This window comes from Oncorhynchus kisutch, linkage group LG20, assembly GCF_002021735.2.
Source record: "Oncorhynchus kisutch isolate 150728-3 linkage group LG20, Okis_V2, whole genome shotgun sequence".
Taxonomy (NCBI): domain Eukaryota; kingdom Metazoa; phylum Chordata; class Actinopteri; order Salmoniformes; family Salmonidae; genus Oncorhynchus; species Oncorhynchus kisutch.
In genome coordinates, this window is record NC_034193.2 from 7,071,762 (window position 1) to 7,091,609 (window position 19,848).

The 19,848-nt window shown below is 43.3% G+C and overlaps 1 protein-coding gene across 1 annotated transcript in view; it reads right to left on the reverse strand.

Annotated features, from left to right (window-relative positions):
• Positions 1 to 15,778, reverse strand: part of micu1 (mitochondrial calcium uptake 1) — a 149,398-nt gene extending 133,620 nt beyond the window's left edge. The window contains 3 exon segments of the mRNA XM_031798895.1: positions 1,623 to 1,809; positions 5,177 to 5,344; positions 15,666 to 15,778. Coding sequence (XP_031654755.1) covers positions 1,623 to 1,809; positions 5,177 to 5,343 — 354 coding nt within the window. The 5' untranslated portion in view covers position 5,344; positions 15,666 to 15,778.
• Positions 15,779 to 19,848: the final 4,070 nt, after the last annotated feature.

Consider the following 19,848-nt stretch of genomic DNA (forward strand, 5'->3'; position numbering starts at 1 on the left):
TCTCTTTGCCACGCCCCTGTCTCGTGTTTTGTGTTGTGAAGTGGTGCACATTGTTAGCTCCATAGACACACACCTCTCCTCTCTGTTCCCTGTGACAATGCTGGTGTACTGTGGAGCTGAAGGAAGCATCCAGTTTAATTTAGTCTAATCAAAGACCTTCACTGTGTGTGTGTGTGTGTGTGTGTCTTTTGTCTAACCCAACCTCGTTAACCTGAAAAGCTATGAAAATGTAAATGAGGGGGATGTCCTGATATGTTTCTGAGTGGAGATGTGCGTGTTGATTCGCTCTGGGTGGAGGGGGGCGGGGCTGGACGCTGACTCATCACTGGATGAACTGGGATTTTTAAAGTACTCAACACGCTGTTCCAGACGCTCCATCAAATTAAATATTGAGTGTGTTTGTTAAATTAGGTTTGGCTGGACAAAAGAGATGGACACACACACACACACCCACCCACACACCCAGTGAAGAGGATCTTTGATTTGATGCCAGCTCAACTAAACAAGTGAGGAGAGACGAGAAGAGTGGAGAGACGAGGAGAGTGGAGTGGAGAGACGAGGAGAGTGGAGTGGAGAGACGAGGAGAGTGGAGTGGAGAGACGAGGAGAGTGGAGTGGAGAGACGAGGAGAGTGGAGAGACGAGGAGAGTGGAGAGATGCCTGCGAGTGTGTGTGGACTGATTGTAGTAGTACTAGTGAGATGGTCATGCCCTGAGGGACTGATTGTAGTAGTAGTAGTAGTAGTAGTAGTAGTAGTAGTAGTAGTAGTAGTAGTAGTAGTAGTAGTAGTAGTAGTAGTGAGATGGTCATGACCTGAGGGAGTGTTGTAGTAGTAGTAGTAGTAGTAGTAGTGAGATGGTCATGCCCTGAGGGAGTGTAATAGTAGTAGTAGTAGTAGTAGTGAGATGGTCATGACCTGAGGGAGTGTAGTAGTAGTAGTAGTAGTAGTAGTAGTAGTAGTAGTAGTAGTAGTAGTAGTAGTAGTAGTGAGATGGTCATGACCTGAGGGAGTGTAGTAGTAGTAGTAGTAGTAGTAGTAGTAGTAGTAGTAGTAGTGAGATGGTCATGCCCTGAGGTAGTGTAGTAGTAGTAGTAGTGAGATGGTCATGCCCTGAGGGAGTATAGTAGTAGTAGTAGTGAGATGGTCATGCCCTGAGGTAGTTTAGTAGTAGTAGTAGTAGTGAGATGGTCATGCCCTGAGGGAGTGTAGTAGTAGTAGTAGTAGTGAGATGGTCATGCCCTGAGGGAGTGTAGTAGTAGTAGTAGTGAGATGCTCATGCCCTGAGGGAGTGTAGTAGTAGTAGTAATAGTAGTAGTGAGATGGTCATGCCCTGAGGTAGTGTAGTAGTAGTAGTAGTGAGATGCTCATGTCCTGAGGGAGTGTAGTAGTAGTAGTGAGATGGTCATGCCCTGAGGTAGTTTAGTAGTAGTAGTAGTGAGATGGTCATGCCCTGAGGGAGTGTAGTAGTAGTAGTAGTAGTAGTAGTAGTAGTAGTAGTAGTAGTGAGATGCTCATGCCCCGAGGGACTGATTGTGTCTGTGGGAGGTCATAGTTTATTGATTACCTTGTCATGCCCTGAGGGACTGATTTGTGTCTGTGGGAGGTCATAGTTTATTGATTACCTTGCGGTCACGGAATCCCGATCGTGGTTTCTTCTTCTTTCCATCCGCTCCTCCCTCCACGCCCTCCTCTCCGTCGCTGGCCTCCACCGAACTCTCTGCCTCTGACTCTGCCTCTTTCACAAACCCCGCCTCCTTTACCTCGGGATGTTCGTCGTGCTCGACGGAAGGCCCGGCGTCTGCGTAGGCTCTGGGTTTACACAGGATGAAAACACAGGAAGTAAATACAGGAAGCAGATTAAAAAAGGAACTCCACTGTGTTCAAAGCGTTTGTGATTTGAGCCCACAGACCAGCTGCAAACAGAGTTCAGATAGAGACCTGAGGGAGTGTTGTAGTAGTAGTAGTAGTAGTAGTAGTGAGATGGTCATGCCCTGAGGGAGTGTTGTAGTAGTAGTAGTGAGATGGTAATGCCCTGAGGGAGTGTTGTAGTAGTAGGAGTAGTAGTAGTAGTGGTGAGATGGTCATGACCTGAGGGAGTGTTGTTGTAGTAGTAGTAGTAGTAGTAGTAGTAGTGAGATGGTAATGCCCTGAGGGAGTGTAGTAGTAGTAGTAGTAGTGAGATGGTAATGCCCTGAGGGAGTGTAGTAGTAGTAGTGAGATGGTCATGACCTAAGGGAGTGTTGTAGTAGTAATAGTGAGATGGTCATGACCTGAGGGAGTGTAGTAGTAGTAGTAGTAGTAGTAGTAGTAGTAGTAGTAGTAGTGAGATGGTCATGACCTGAGGGAGTGTAGTAGTAGTAGTGGTAGTAGTCTCTGTTCTCCTACTAATCTCACTGTGACCCCCCTCCAGGTCCCTGTTCTCCTACTAATCTCACTGTGACCCCCTCCAGGTCTCTGTTCTCCTACTAATCTCACTGTGACCCCCCTCCAGGTCCCTGTTCTCCTACTAATCTCACTGTGACCCCCTCCAGGTCTCTGTTCTCCTACTAATCTCACTGTGACCCCCTCCAGGTCTCTGTTCTCCTACTAATCTCACTGTGACCCCCTCCAGGTCTCTGTTCTCCTACTAATCTCACTGTGACCCCCCTCCAGGTCTCTGTTCTCCTACTAATCTCACTGTGACCCCCCTCCAGGTCTCTGTTCTCCTACTAATCTCACTGTGACCCCCCTCCAGGTCTCTGTTCTCCTACTAATCTCACTGTGACCCCCCTCCAGGTCTCTGTTCTCCTACTAATCTCACTGTGACCCCCCTCCAGGTCTCTGTTCTCCTACTAATCTCACTGTGACCCCCCTCCAGGTCTCTGTTCTCCTACTAATCTCACTGTGACCCCCCTCCAGGTCTCTGTTCTCCTACTAATCTCACTGTGACCCCCCTCCAGGTCTCTGTTCTCCTACTAATCTCACTGTGACCCCCCTCCAGGTCTCTGTTCTCCTACTAATCTCACTGTGACCCCCCCTCCAGGTCTCTGTTCTCCTACTAATCTCACTGTGACCCCCCTCCAGGTCTCTGTTCTCCTACTAATCTCACTGTGACCCCCTCCAGGTCTCTGTTCTCCTACTAATCTCACTGTGACCCCCTCTAGGTCTCTGTTCTCCTACTAATCTCACTGTGACCCCCCCCCAGGTGTCTGTTCTCCTACTAATCTCACTGTGACCCCCTCCAGGTCTCTGTTCTCCTACTAATCTCACTGCAACCCCCTCCAGGTCTCTGTTCTCCTACTAATCTCACTGCAACCCCCTCCAGGTCTCTGTTCTCCTACTAATCTCACTGCGACCCCCCCTCCAGGTCTCTGTTCTCCTACTAATCTCACTGCGACCCCCCTCCAGGTCTCTGTTCTCCTACTAATCTCACTGCGACCCCCCTCCAGGTCTCTGTTCTCCTACTAATCTCACTGCAACCCCCTCCAGGTCTCTGTTCTCCTACTAATCTCACTGCGACCCCCCCTCCAGGTCTCTGTTCTCCTACTAATCTCACTGCGACCCCCCTCCAGGTCTCTGTTCTCCTACTAATCTCACTGTGACCCCCCTCCAGGTCTCTAATCACTACTTTGTTCCCTTTTCGGTCTCCCTCTCCTCCAACCTTAGCCAATTAGACCATACCCAGATGTTCATGCACCGTTGCAATCTTCAATCTCTCCCTTCTGATAAATCCTCCTGTCTCCCGAGTCTGTCTCTTCGACCCAACTATCCTCCCTTTCCGCATCCTATGACTCGTACTGTCCCCTTTCCCTCCTGGACGTGCCGGCCCTCCCCTCCTGCTCTGTGGCTGCGTGATTCATTGCTAGGTTACAAAAACAGGGCTGCGGGCAACTGAGTGAAAACGGAGGGAAAACTAAACTTCCGGAGGACCTATCATCCTATACCTTCTCTTCCTCTGTATCCACTGCTAAAGCCAATTTCTAAACTGCTGAAGCCAATTTCTAACACTAAATGTCAAGCTTCTGCCTCGAACCCCAGGAAACTCTTTTCCACCTTCTCCCTATGCGGACGACTTTCTCAAATTACGTTCAAAAAAAAAAAAGTTGACGACATCTGACCTCTCTCTCACCAGACGACGTCTGACCTCTCTCTCACCAGACGACGTCTGACCTCTCTCTCACCAGACGACGTCTGCTCCTCATTCACTCAGCCTATTGAGTCCACTGGTCTCAATCACACAGAACTACGCTACGCCTTGACCTCTCTCTCACCAGATGACATCCTGCGACTAGTGAGGTTGTCCGGTTTGACACTGGACAACACCCCGTTCTCTGCAAACATCAAAGCAGTGACTCACTCCTTTAACTTTTTTAAACCTTTTAACTAGGCAAGTCAGTTAAGAAAAAAATCTTTTTTTCAATGACGGCCTAGGAACAGTGGGTTAACTGCCTGTTCAGGGGGCAGAACGACAGATTTGTACCTCGTCAGCTCGGGGATTCGAACTTGCAACCTTACTGCTCCTGCAGGTTCATGCTCAACAACATCCGTAGTGTGCGACACTACCGCACACAGGAAGCAGCGCGGGTCCAAATCCAGGAACTTGTCCTCGCCCATCTGGAATTCTGCAACTCGCTGTTGGCTGGGCTCCCCCACTTGTGCCATCAAACCTCTGCAATTTATCCAGAATGCAGCAGCCCGCCTGCTGTTCAACCTCTCTGAGTTCTCCCATGTCTACCCGCTCCTCCTCACACTCCACCGACTTCCAGTTGAAGCTCACATCCATTACAAGACCTTGTTGTTTACCGACGGAACAGCAAGAGGAACTGCCAACCTCCCTACCTTCAGGCTACGCTCAATCCCAACACCCTAACCTGAGTTGGTCTCCGTTCTGCCACCTCTGGTCTCTTGTCCCTTCCACTCCTACGGGGGGGGAGCTCCCGCTCAGCCCAAGCTCTTCTAAACCCCCCAGTCTGACTTTACTGATAGTAAGTGCATTTTTCCTCCATGTAGCTATACCTGATATGTGGTTATCTTAAGACGAATGCACTAACTGTAAATTGCTCTGGATAAGAGAGTGTGCTAAATGACAAAATGTTGAATTGAAATAGAATTGACCCAAAACACAGATCACCACATGAGTTATAATCAGATAGTGTAGAGGTCAAGAAGTCACACGTGTGTGTATGTGTGTGCATACCTGGTCCAGAGCAGTCCAGCGCTGGCTGAGACCCCGGTCACGCCCACCAGAGCTGCTAGCATCAGTCTCCTCTTACTGGCCCCGCCCCTCACAGCCTCACCATGGTAACGACGTGACAACTGCACCATCCCCAATGCTACCGCCGACAACGCCCGCAAGCGGTACATTCTGGAGAGAGCGAGAGAGCGAGAAATGTAAACGTGAGGTGCATGAATCTCTCACACATGGAGGAGATGTGACTTGTAACATTGTTAAATGTTTATCAAATGTCTTGGACACACCAGAAATAGAAAAGGTAGGTCTTTACAATACATTTTTGGGGGGGGGAATATATTTAAGACACTATTCCCCAAATAGCTGTATATGATTAAACACATCCAAAGACTTTGAAACACAACCCCACCAGAGAGCTGTAACTGCTACTCATAATCCCATCAGCTGTAACTGCTACTCATAATCCCACCAGAGAGCCGTAACTGCTACTCATAATCCCATCAGAGAGCTGTAACTGCTACTCATAACCCCATCAGAGAGCCGTAACTGCTACTCATAATCCCACCAGAGAGCTGTAACTGCTACTCATAATCCCACCAGAGAGCTGTAACTGCTACTCATAATCCCACCAGAGAGCCGTAACTGCTACTCATAATCCCATCAGAGAGCCGTAACTGCTACTCATAATCCCACCAGAGAGCTGTAACTGCTACTCATAATCCCATCAGAGAGCTGTAACTGCTACTCATAATCCCATCAGAGAGCTGTAACTGCTACTCATAATCCCACCAGAGCTGTAACTGCTACTCATAATCCCACCAGAGAGCCGTAACTGCTACTCATAATCCCACCAGAGAGCTGCTACTCATAATCCCACCAGAGAGCCGTAACTGCTACTCATCCCATCTAAAAAGTTGTCAAATGAATTGCTCATTATTCATCTAATAAAATCTGTCAACAATGAAGTGGGATATTCATAAGCAGACAGTCCTTTGCGTTTGAAAGCCACGTGGCGTGCCAAGCATAGATTCATTGGTGCCAACTGCGCTGGGCCTAGTACTGCGACACACCATATCCCCATCTCCCCGCAGCACATGCTCCTCCACCAGAATGAACAGATTAATATAATAGAACCTAAAAATAAAGTCCTCTGGCCTTCGTGTACACGTTGACTCCCCTCTGAAAAATGTCTTCTGGGCCTATGACTGCGACACAGCACAGTCCCGCCCCCCCCCCCATCCCCCGCTTTGCCCTGGGGGGGGGGGGGGGGGTCAGGATTTAGAAACATTTCTTCCAGAAACTAATTAACAAGTGTTCTATAGTGGTGAGCTCTGTGGCATTACTTTGTGCAGAGCTAACACACACACACTAAAAGAGTGGTGCTAGAGGGAATAGCAGCTGTTTTATAGGCTCTTGAACAATTCTGCTATTGTGCATAATTTCTTTTTAAACATTTGCGCTGAATTTTGCGCAGTTTTTTTGTACATCATGTTTTTGCCATCGTTTCCTATGAACGAAAACATCATCCTGTTGCCTAGTCACTTTACCCCTACCTACAATTTAAAAAAAAAGTTAAACATTCCAGGTGAAGCTGGTTGAGAGAATACCAAGCTGTCAAGGCAATGGGAAGCCACTTTAAAGAATCTCAAATATAAACTATATTTTGATTTGTTTAACACTTTTTTTGGTTACCATAATAAATAACAACATTTCATAGTTGTGATGTCAGTTTTTTTCCCCTGCATTGTCGGGAAGGGCCCTTAAATAAGCCAATCACGGTTAGTCTACATATGTTTACAATACGTGACAAATTAAAATGACACACACACACACGATACCAACCCTTTTGCCTTTGCTAGCCAATCAATAGCTTCTTTATTTTTTTACACCTTTATTTAACTAGACAAGTTAGTTAAGAACAAATTCTTCTTTTCAATGACGGCCTAGGAACAGTGGGTTAACTGCCTTGTTCAGGGGCAGAACGACAGATTTGTGCCTTGTCAGCTCGGGGATTTGAACTTGCAACCTTCCAGTTACTAGTCCAACGCTCTAACCACTAGGCTACCCTGCGAATAGCTTTAAAAACATTTTTTTACTGGATTCCTTATCAATTTAAATCAAACACAGGTGAAAGAATGTATCCCAATGGCTCCCGATACGCCTCTGGTGAAAAGTAGTTGCCTATATTAGGGAGCCGTTTGGGATTGCAGCCAAACCTTTAGATGAGCTGATGGTCAGGTCACAGCAAACCAATTCGTAACAGTGCTTGGGCTAGGCTTATCTCTAAAACTTCATTTGGAACATGACTCATTTAAAATTTGTTCCGGTGTCACGGAAAGATGATTAACAATTAAAAGAGAGGTCCCCCTTGTGATGTCTCTGTGGCTCCAGTATTCCTGTGATCTATACACAGACCCACAGGGGGAGAAGTTTATTCGTGACACAGACACACACAGACACACCCTCTAGCACACACACACACACCCACACACCCTCTAGCACACACACTCCTCAATGCATCATGCCCTCCGAGGTCGAAGCCACCTGTCGATATTCCATTACCGATCCAGGCCCTGACTGTCACACTCACTGATTCAGCAGAAGAAGAAAAATTATAATAACAACCACGCAGAATATGCTAATTGGACGACCGGTAGTCCATGACAACGGGGACAGGGTCTAAGGGCATTAGGAGAGGTGCTGTTTAAACAGGACAGAGAGACAGGTGAGGATCTACTATAGTAGCAGGGCCACAAGGCCTGGTGGGGTAGGATCTACTATAGTAGCAGGGCCACAAGGCCTGGTGGGGTAGGATCTACTATAGTAGCAGGGCCACAAGGCCTGGTGGGGTAGGATCTACTATAGTAGCAGGGACACATGGCCCGGTGGGGTAGGGAGAGGATCTGCTATAGTAGCAGGGACACATGGCCTGGTGGGGTAGGATATACTATAGTAGCAGGGACACGAGGCATGGTGGGGTAGGATCTGCTATAGTAGCAGGAACACAAGGCCTGGTGGGGTAGGATCTGCTATAGTAGCAGGAACACAAAGCCTGCTGGGGTAGGGAGAGGATCGGGATCGGTATCCCACCGGCAGGACGGTTGAACTAATGTAGGCTAATGTGATTAGCATGAGGTTGTAAGTAACCCCAAAAAAATCCCAGGACATAGACATGTCTGATATGAAAGAAAGCAGAAAGCTTAAATTCTTGTTCATCTAACTGCACTGTCCAATTTACAGTAACTATGAAAGAGTGAAAGAATACCATGTTATTGTTTGACGAGAGTGCACAATTATGAACTTAAATGTTTTTTTTTTAAACAATTAGTCACATTTGGGTAGTCTTGATACAACATTTTGAACAGAGATTGAATGTTTCATTGGATCAGGCTAAAACTTTGCACTGCTGCCATCAAGTGGCCAAAATCTAAATTGCACCTGGGCTGGAATAATACATTATGGCCTTTCTCTTGTATGTCAATGAAGGTATTTTAAAACAGATGTTTTTTTTCCCTTTGAATGATCTTTTACCAGATCTAATGTACTATATTCTCCAACATTAATTTCACATTTCCGAAAAACTTAATTGTTTCCTTTCAAATATTATCAAGAATATGTACATCCTTGCTTCAGCTCCTGAGCTACAGGCAGTTAGATTTGGGTGTCATTTTAGGCAAAAACTGAAAAAAAAGGGTCAGATCCATAAGAGGTTTTAAGAAATCTGTTCCCAAGTATTCCCACACAGAGAGACGTGATCCGATACAAATTTAAGCAAGGTTTGAAGGTAGGTAGTCAAATAAAATCGGTTTGGGCTTCTAATTTATTTATTTTTTACCCCTTTTTCTACACAATTTTGTGATCGCCAAATTGGTAGTTACAGTCTTGTCCCATCGCTGCAACTCCTGTACGAACTCAGGAGAGGCGAAGGTCGAGAGCTGTGCGTCATCCGAAACGCAACCCAACCAAGACGCACTTGCTTCTTGACACAACACCCTCTTAACCCGGAAGCCAGCCGCACCAATGTGTCAGAGGAAACAAGGTGTGACCGCGTCAGTGTGCATGTGCCCGGTATATACCTACCCCAGCAGGCCTTGTGTTCCTGCTACTATAGCAGATCCTAGGATGCGCGGTGGGACAAGGACATCCTGGCTGGACAAACCATTCCCTAACCTTTTAGCTGGGCCAAGTGTGCACCGCTACATCCTGGTTCGAGTCCAGGCTCAATTATTTTGTCATTCTAAAACTGGGTGGTTCCAGCCCTGAATGCTGATTGGCTGACAGCCGTGGTATATCAGTCCGTATACCATGAGTATGACAAAACATTTATTTTTAAGCTTGTAACCAGCTTATAAAATAGCAAGTAAGGCACCTCTGGGTTTGTGGTATATGGCCAATATAGCATGGCTAAGGGCTGTGTCCAGGCACTCAGTGTTGCGTCGTATATAAAAACAGCTCTTAGCAGTGGAATATTGGGCCATATACCACACCCCCTCAGACTTTACTGCTTAATCACGTACCGGCCATACGACCATCCCTTCAAGAAAATAAAAATAAAAGTAATCCCTGGCTGAATGCCGCTGGGGCGGCAGCGTAGCCTAGTGGTTAGAGCGTCGGACTAGTAACCGGAAGGTTGCAAGTTCAATCCCCCGAGCTGACAAGGTACAAATCTGTCGTTCTGCCCCTGAACAGGCAGTTAACCCACTGTTCCCAGGCCGTCATTGAAAATAAGAATTTGTTCTTAACTGACTTGCCTGGTTAAATAAAGGTAAAATAAAAAATAAAAAATAAAAAAATGTCGTTGAGTCGACTATAGCAGCAGTCTTCCTGCTACAGAGACATCCCAGATAGAACTACTGTTAAAGTCTGAAGTTTACATACACTTAGGTTGGAGTCAATAAAAAACTTGTTTTTTAACCACTCCACAAATTTCTTGTTAACAAACTATAGTTTTGGTGAAGTGGGTTAGAACACCTACTTTGTGCACCAGGTATATCTACTGGATGTAGATGCATGACACAAGTCATTTTTCCAACAATTGTTTATAGACAGATTATTTCACTTTTAATTCACTGTATCACAATTCCAGTAGGTCAGACGTTTACATACACTAAGTTGACTGCTTGGAAAACAGCATGGAAAATGCCAGATAATGATGTCATGGCTTTAGAAGCTTCTGATAGGCTAATTGACATAATTTGAGTCAATTGGAGGTGTACCTGTGGATGTATTTCAAGGTCTACCTTCAAACTCAGTGCCTCTTTGCTTGACATCATGGGAAAATCAAAAGAAATCAGCCAAGACTTCAGAAAGTAAATTATAGACCTCTACAAGTCTGGTACATCCTTGGGAGCAATTTCCAAACGCCTGAAGGTACCACGTTCATCTGTACAAACAATAGTACACAAGTATAAACACCATGGGACCACGCAGCCGTCACACCGCTCAGGAAGGAGACTCGTTCTGTCTCCTAGAGATGAATATACTTTGGTGCAAAAAGAGCAAATCGATCCCAGAACAGCAGCAAAGGACCTTGTGAAGATGCTGGAGGAAACGGGCACAAAGGTATATATATCCACAGTAAAATGAGTCCTATATTGACATAACCTGAAAGGCCGCTCAGCAAGGAAGAAGCCACTGCTCCAAAACCGCCATTAAAAAGTCAGACTACGGTTTGCAACTGCACATGGGGACAAAGGTCGTACTTTTTGGAGAAATGTCCTCTGGTCTGATGAAACAAAAACAGAACTGCTTGGCCATAATGATCATCGTTATGTTTGGAGGAAAAAGGGGGAGGCTTGCAAGCCAAAGAACACCATCCCAAACGTGAAGCACAGGGGTAGCAGCATCATGTTGTGGAGGTGCTTTGCTGCAGGAGGGACAGGTGCACTTCACAAAATAGATGGCATCATGAGGCAAAAAAATTATGTGGATATATTCAATCCTATAGAAAATTTGTGGGCAGAACTGAAAAATTGTGTGCTAGCAAGGAGGCCTACATTCCTGACTCAGTTACACCAGCTCTGTCAGGATGAATAGACCAAAATTCACCAAACTTATTGTGGGAAGCTTGTGGAAGGCTACCCGAAACATTTGACCCAAGTTAAGCAATTTCTGACCCACTTGGAATGTGATGAAAGAAATAAAAGCTGAAATAAATCACTCTACTATTATTCTGACATTTCACATTCTTAAAATAAAGTGGTGATCCTAACTGACCTAAGACAGGAAATTTTAGGATTAAAATGTCAGGAACTGTGAAAAACTGAGGATAAATTTACTTGGCTATGGTGTATGTAAACATTCAACTTCAACTGTACATAGTGCATTAATTTTGACCAGAGCACTATGGGCCCTCCAGTAATGCACCTGCGTAGGGAATAGGGCTCTATTTGGGACATGGTCCATAGAGCTCCTTCACCGACAGAGCATCAAACCAGAAAGGGGGATTTAATAAGCAATAGAGCTTATATATTAGCACCAGCACAAGAGACCCTGAAATATCCTGTCCAATGGAAATGACAAGCACATCTCATGTTATGGTTTGTCACCTAGCAACATAAAACTTTTTTTTTTTTTTTTTAAAGAGAGCAAGTTAGCCTTTCTGCGTGGCTGGGGTCCAGAGACGACGCTGACAGGAATGTCAAGAAGCCAGACAGTGGTTAAAGCGTTGGACTAGTAACCGAAAGGTTGCAAGTTCAAATCCCCAAGCTGACAAGGTAAAAATCTGTCGTTCTGCCCCTGAACAGGCAGTTAACCCACTGTTCCTAGGCCAGTTAACCCACTGTTCCTAGGCCAGTTAACCCACTGTTCCTAGGCCAGTTAACCCACTGTTCCTAGGCCGCTGTTCCTAGGCCGTCATTGAAAATAAGAATTTGTTCTTTAACTGACTTGTCTAGTTAAATAAAAAGGTAATAATTCAAACATTTTCCCGGCACCTTTTATACATGCTGTAAAAAATAAAATAAGATATCCACAGAAAAGTATAATTACATCAGCGATGGTAGTGCGTTCATGTCACCTGTCGTATTAGCACAAGATGAAAATACTTCAGAATCTGAATGCATTACCAGCCCTTTGAAAAGGTGACGTAATTATAATTTCCTGTGTACAAGTCGTCTCACATTCCTCCAAAAAGCTGAACTGTATGGACAACCGGTGAAGTATGTTTTTTTAAATAATACATTTTATTCAACATTCTGGCTTGTAGGGGTCGTAGAGGTCGTAAGAGGAAACATTCCTCTGACCCCCCCCCCCCCCCCCCCCCCCCCAAAAAAAAACTAATTTATGCCCGACGTAGAATTCAATGAAATTCCTCGTTGGATTTCCAGGCTAGCTTAGTGGTAAACAAAAATGATCACAACAAAAACTGGACGCTTCTCAGCAGTAAACGATGTAAAGTCCTTGATTAGCCCATGTGTGTGTGTATATATATATATAAAACCATCTAGTCTGACACCTGTAATGTAGGAGACAACATTCATGTCACCATTCAAGCCACAGATAAAAAGGTGTGCTGTCCACTAGTTTCTTCTTCAACATAATAGTAACCAAAACGGTTAATGAAATACAACCACAGTACAGTAATTACAGCAACAAAAAATATCATCTTCCAAGATGAATAATAACTAAATAATAAACTAATAGTTATCCTTTTACAGATATCTGGCTGTTCTGTACTGCGACCTAACTTACTCTCTTCCACTTTTCCAAGGTTATTTTAGTTTCCAAGGACACCTAAGGACATCATGAAGGAGACAGCATGGATCTGATTCCCGTGAGGTTTCCATTCTGTTTCCACTACCAGTCTGCCATAATAAACAGCCTTCAGCACCTTCAGCAAGTATTCACAGCCACGTTACAGCCCAAATTTAAAATGTATATTTTGTGTCACTGATCTAAACAAAAATACCACATTATGTCAAAGTGGAATTGTGTTTGTATTACTGAACAGAAATATAAACGCAACATGTAAAGTGTTGGTGCCACATTTCATGAGCTGAAATAAAAGAGCCCAGAAATGTTCCACATAAACAAAAAGCTGATTTCTCAGAAATTGTGATTTTTTTTGTGTTTACATCCCTGTTAGTGAGCATTTCTCATCTGCCAAGATAATCCATCCTGCCGACAGGTGTGGCATATCAAGAAGCTGATTAAACAGCATGATCTTTACACAGGTGCACCTTGTGCTGGGGACAAAGGGCTGCTCTAAAAATTTGCAGTTTAGTCACAACACATTGCCACAGATGTCTCAAGTAGAGGGTGTGTTCAAGTGGCATGCTGACTGCAGGAATATCCAACAGAGCTGTTGCCAGATCATTTAATATGTTCATTTCTCTACCATAAGCCACCTCAAACTCTGTTTTAGAGAATTTGGCAGTACATCCAACCGGGCTCACAACCGCAGACCAGGTGTAACCAAGCCAGCCCAGGACCTCCACAGCCGGCTTCTTCACCTGCGGGATCGCCTGAGGGAGGAGGGCTGCTGAGGAGTAAAGCCCTCCCAGGCCCTCCCAAGCCCTCCCAAGCCCTCCCAGGGCCCTCCCAGGCCCTCCCAGGCCCTCCCAGGCCCTCCCAGGCCCTCCCAGGCCCTCCCAGGCCCTCCCATTGCTGCACCACATGTTGTATTTATATATTTTTTCAGTCAAAGAACATTTTAGAAATTAATAAAAAAATGAAAAGCTGAAATGTCTTCAGTTAATAAGTATTCAACCCTTTTGACAAACCTAAATAAGTTCAATAGTAAAAATGTACTTAACAAATCACATAATATGTTACATGGACTCATTCTGTGTTAAATAGAGGGTAACATGATTTTTGAATGACTAGCCCATCTCTGTAACCCGCAAAACAAAGTTATCTTTGCGGTCCCTCAATCGAGTATTGAATTTCAAGCACAGATTCAACCAAAGACCAGTGAGGTCTTACAATGGGGCGGCAGTGTAGCCTAGTGGTTAGAGCGTTGGACTAGTAACCGAAAGGTTGCAAGTTCATATCTCCCGAGCTGACAAGGTACAAAAATCTGTCGTTCTGCCCTTGAACAGGCAGTTAACCCACTGTTCCTAGGCCGTCATTGAAAATAAGAATTTGTTCTTAACTGACTTGCCTAGTTAAATAAAATAAAAAAATGCCTCACAAAGCAGGTCACCTATTGGTAGAAACCCCCCCCCAACAAAAAAAAAACATGCAGAAGGCTTGGTGTAGTTATTAATTAGGCTGTGGATGGTGTGTCAATACACAGGAGTCCTTCTTAACTCAGTTGCCGGAGAGGAAGGAAACCACTCACGGACTACACCATGAGGCCAATGGTGACTTTAAAACAGTTAGAGTTTAATGGCTGTGATGGGAGTAAACTGAGGATGGATCAACAACCTTGTAGTTACTCCACAATACTAATGTAAAATGACAGAGTGAAAAGACAGAAGCCTGTACAGAATAAAAAATATTGCAAAACATGCATTCTGTTTGCAACAAGGCACTTAAGTAACACTGCAAGAGATGCGGCTAATAAATGACCTTTTTGTCCTGAATACAAAGCATCAACCCCCGCAGTGCACACACACACACACACACACACATAACTGAGTAGCACTATATATTTCCAAGCCTTTTTGGGGGATAAAAAAAGAACGGAATAGAGCTAAGCACATGCCAAGTCCTGGAGGAAAACCTTTCCAGCAGACACTGGAAGATGAATTCACCTTTCAGCAGAACAATAACCTAAAACACAAGGGCCTAGTTACAAGTATGACTTAAAAATCATCTTGAAAAATCTACAGCAAGACTTGAAAATATCTTTCTTGCGATGATCAACAAACCAACTTGACAAAGCTTGAAGAATTCTATTAATAATATTAATCAAATATTGTACAATGCAAGGCTGACAGCTAATCGCTGCCAAAGGTGCTTCTAACATCTATTGTGTCAGGGGGTAAAAACTTGTCTAATCAAGATATATTAGTGTTTTATTTATTATTCATTTTTTAAATAAAAATGTTAGATTTTTGGGGGGACCAAAAATGACAATTACATCAAATGTTATTTTTTTATGTAAAAAAAAAAAATTCTAAAATGTTAGTGTTTACAAATCAACTAGGGATTATATAAGTAAAGCATGAAACCTCCTACGTACAATTGTTTGTTAAAAACAACAAAATGCAGAAGCCCCCTGGACTGTGTTGTCAAGCTAGGCGCTATCTTTCTAGTGGCTAAAGCTAAATCCAACCAATACTTAGCTAGACAATGTGCATCGTCTCTGACAACACAGCAACATTCATTCATTATTGCATGCAGTCTAAACACAGTTCACTTGTAACTTCTGCCTGATAATATTGAAACAACGAACGAAGAGGCCAAGTCAACCTCTAGTAGTCCGGGAGGCTGGCTAGCTAGCTACAGTAGGTAGCCTTTTAACTAGATAGAAATTACCTATACAACTGCAATCGGCTAACTCAATATCCCAAAAATACTGGCTAAAGACTGTTATTTTGCTACTTACTTGAGTTTCGAGACGACTACGACAAGTCTTGAATAGTTTGAAATATCTAGCTACGACGTCTCTCCCGATGCATGTATTCCCTTTATGCAGTCTGACGTGCTCCTTCTGCGACACTAGTTATCCCAGCCACAAAGTCATAAACCCCGCCTATTTCTAACATGTATCTTCTTAAAATTGGATTTTATTTTAACCTAACCTTAACCACACTGCTAACCTTATGCCTAACGTTAAATTAACATCAAAAAGCGATTTTTTTCTATTTTTAGCTTTCATTAACTTTTACGATAAGCCAATATTTTCTTTGTGGCTGTGGTAACTTGTGGAAATGTCCCAGCACACGCCCCCTCCACTACGTCACTACGGAGTTTGGAGGGCGGGACAAATATCCACCAAGCTCCACCCATTGCGGTTCGGGCCTCACATTTAAACATTCACCGGATGTGTGCTCCGTAGAAAGTTGACGTTTATTCCATGTTTATTTGTATATATTTGTCTCTTTATGTGGCCATTTAAAAGGGGTCATGATTGGGATGTGACTGAGCCCAGTCCAATGGAGCTACCAAGGGTACAAGTATTTACCAAATGGCACACTATTCCCTAAATGGTATACTACTTCTGTCCAGAGCTCTATGGGCCCTGGTCAATATTAGTGCACTATATAAGAGAATAGGGTGCCATTTGGGATGAATGTTATGCCCCAGTATTTGGTATTATTTGAGGATTTTTTCAGGATCCCCCAGTGACTACTCAGGGCTCCCAAGTGGCGCAGCGGTCTAAGGCACTGCATCTCAGTGCTAGAGGCGTCTCACAGACCCTGGTTCAATTCAAGGCTGTATCACAACCAGCTGCTATTGGGAGTCCCATAGGGCAGTGCACAATTGGCACAGCGTCATATGGGCTGGGGTAGGCCATCAATGTAACTAAGAATTTGTTGACTTGCCTAGTTAAATAAATTAATAAAACAGGGATCCTTATATGGGGCTTACTAACAAGAAGAAATGTAGTAGCGCAACCAACATCCCAACCCCACCTGTCTCTCTCTCTCTCTTTATAAATATATCTTTCTCTCAGTTCAAGTCAAGGGGCTTTATTGGCAAGGGAAACATATGTTTAAATTGCCAAAGCAATTGAAATGGATAAACAAAAGTGAAATAAACCATGAAGATTGACACTAAACATTACACTCACAAAAGTTTCAAATGTCATATTATGTCCATAAACAGGGTTGTAACGATGTGCAAATGGTTCAAGTACAAAAGGGAAAATAAATACACATAAATATGGGTTGTATTTAAAATGGTATTTGTTCTTCACTGGTTGCCCTTTTCTCATGGCAACAGGTCACAAATATTGCTGCTGTGATGGCACACTGTGGTATTTCAGCCAAAAGATATGGGAGTTTATCAAAATTGGATTTGTTTACAAATTCTTTGTGGATCTGTGTAATTTGAGGGAAACGTGTCTCTAATATAGTCATACATTTGACAGGAGGTTAGGAAGTGCAGCTCAGTTTCCACCTCATTTTGTGGAGATCGTGCACAGAGCACAGAGTTCTCTTGAGAGCCAGGTCTGCCTTTCTCAATAGCAAGGCTATGCTCACTGAGTCTGTACATAGTCAACGCTTTACTCTCTGTTTAGGACCAAATAGCATTCTACTTTGCTCAGTATTTTTGTAAATTCTTTACAATATGTCAAGTAATTATCTTTTTGTTTTCTCATGATTTGGTTGGGTCTTATTGTGTTGCTGTCCTGGGGCTCTGTGGGGTCTGTTTGTGTTTGTGAACAGAGCCCCAGGACCAGCTTGCTTAGGGGACTCTTCTCCAGGTTCATCTCTCTGTAGGTGATGGCTTTGTTAAGGAAGGTTTGGGAATCGCTTCCTTTTAGGTGGTTGAAGAATTTAATTTCTCTTTACTGAATTTTGATAATTAGCGGGAATGGATGGAGAATTATCAAATTGCCAAATTCTGCTCTGCATGCATTTATTTGGTGTTTTATGTTGTAAACAGAAGATATTTTTGCAGAATTCTGCATGCAGTCTCAATTTGGTGTTTGTCCCATTTTGTGAATTCTTAGTTGGTGAGCGGACCACAGACCTCACAACCATAACGGGCAATGGGTTCTATAACTGATTCAAGTATTTTTGCCAGATCCTAATTGGTATGTCAAATTTGATGTTCCTTTTGATGGTATAGAAGCCCCTTCTTGCCTTGTCTCTAAGATCATTAACAGGACATTTTAACCTCACACTTGTTGTTTTAATGTCGTATGTTTTTCACCCAACATCAATTCCATCAATTTGTATAGCAGACCCTCATGCCACACAACAAATCACAAATACTCTCGCAAACAGGTTTTTTGTTTGGCAGTTAGTGTGTGTAGGGTGAATACGAGGTCTGTTGTACGGTAATTTAGTAAAAAGACCATTTGACATTTGCTCAGTACATTGTTTTCATTGAGGAAATGTACAAGTCTGCTGGTAAAAATAATTTAGAGGATTTACCAAGGTTGCTGTTGACCCATATCCCATGGTAGTTAATGGGGTCAAATTTGTCTCCACTTTTGTGGATTGGGGTCTCTCTCTCTCTCTCCCTCTTTCTCTCAGTGATGACTGTTGCGTGAGTGTTTGTGTCTCTCTCTCTCTCTCTGTCTGTCTCTCTCTCTTTCTTTCTCTCAGTGATGACTGTTGCGCGAGTGTATGTGTCTCTCTCTCTCTCTCTGTCTGTCTCTCTCTTTCTCTCTCTCTCTCTCAGTGATGACTGTTGCGCGAGTGTTTGTGTTTCGTTGTGTGTTTGCCTGCGTCTTTCTGTAGTGTAATCGCCTTGACTGTCACATTGCCATGACAGCGCTCTTACATTTTATCTAACTGTCGCTTTCAGACAAACACACTTTTCAGACATGACTGCTTTCTTCTTCTTCTGCACACAATCATCCAGGAAAAAGAGCAGGAAAGACTGGAGGCAGTAGTATCTCTGTGTTTGTATAGTATCTCTGTGTTTGTATAGTATCTCTGTGTTTGTATAGTATCTCTGTGTTTGTATAGTATCTCTGTGTTTGTATAGTATCTCTGTGTTTGTATAGTATCTCTGTGTTTGTGTGTCGGGCTCTATTGGTCACATTAGTCACACACGCTTAATCACGGTACCGTTTGGTAAACCAATACATTTGAAACATGTTTGTCTACGATATATGGATTTAGAGAACTACAGAAATAAAAAGTGTGTGTTTGTAAAGTATAAACATCTAAATGACATGTATGATACATGATAAACATACATAAATGACTACTCGTTTTTGCTAATTGATTTAAAGGTTCCCAGAATGCTTCATTAGATTGTGGGGACATTGTGGGAACATTGTGGGGACATTGTGGGGACATTGTGGGAACATTGTGGGGACATTGTGGGGACATCACAAAAGACATATGCCCGAGACACAAAAACGTTCAAGTTGCGAAGCTTCTTTTTAGGGGGATGCATGAAACATTCACCTGATGTTACTAGAACGTTCTTAGAACACATTTAATCTGTTCTTTAAAAGTTCCCAGAATGCATTCACCTGATGTTACTAGAATGTTCTTAGAACACATTTAATCTGTTCTTTAAAAGTTCCCAGAATGCATTCACCTGATGTTACTAGAACGTTCTTAGAACACATTTAATCTGTTCTTTAAAAGTTCCCAGAATGCATTCACCTGATGTTACTAGAACGTTCTTAGAACACATTTAATCTGTTCTTTAAAAGTTCCCAGAATGCATTCACCTGATGTTACTAGAATGTTCTTAGAACACATTTAATCTGTTCTTTAAAAGTTCCCAGAATGCATTCACATGATGTTACTAGAATGTTCTTAGAACACATTTAATCTGTTCTTTAAAAGTTCCCAGAATGCATTCACCTGATGTTACTAGAATGTTCTTAGAACACATTTAATCTGTTCTTTAAAAGTTCCCAGAATGCATTCACCTGATGTTACTAGAACGTTCTTAGAACACATTTAATCTGTTCTTTAAAAGTTCCCAGAATGCATTCACCTGATGTTACTAGAACGTTCTTAGAACACATTTAATCTGTTCTTTAAAAGTTCCCAGAATGCATTCACCTGATGTTACTAGAATGTTCTTAGAACACATTTAATCTGTTCTTTAAAAGTTCCCAGAATGCATTCACATGATGTTACTAGAAT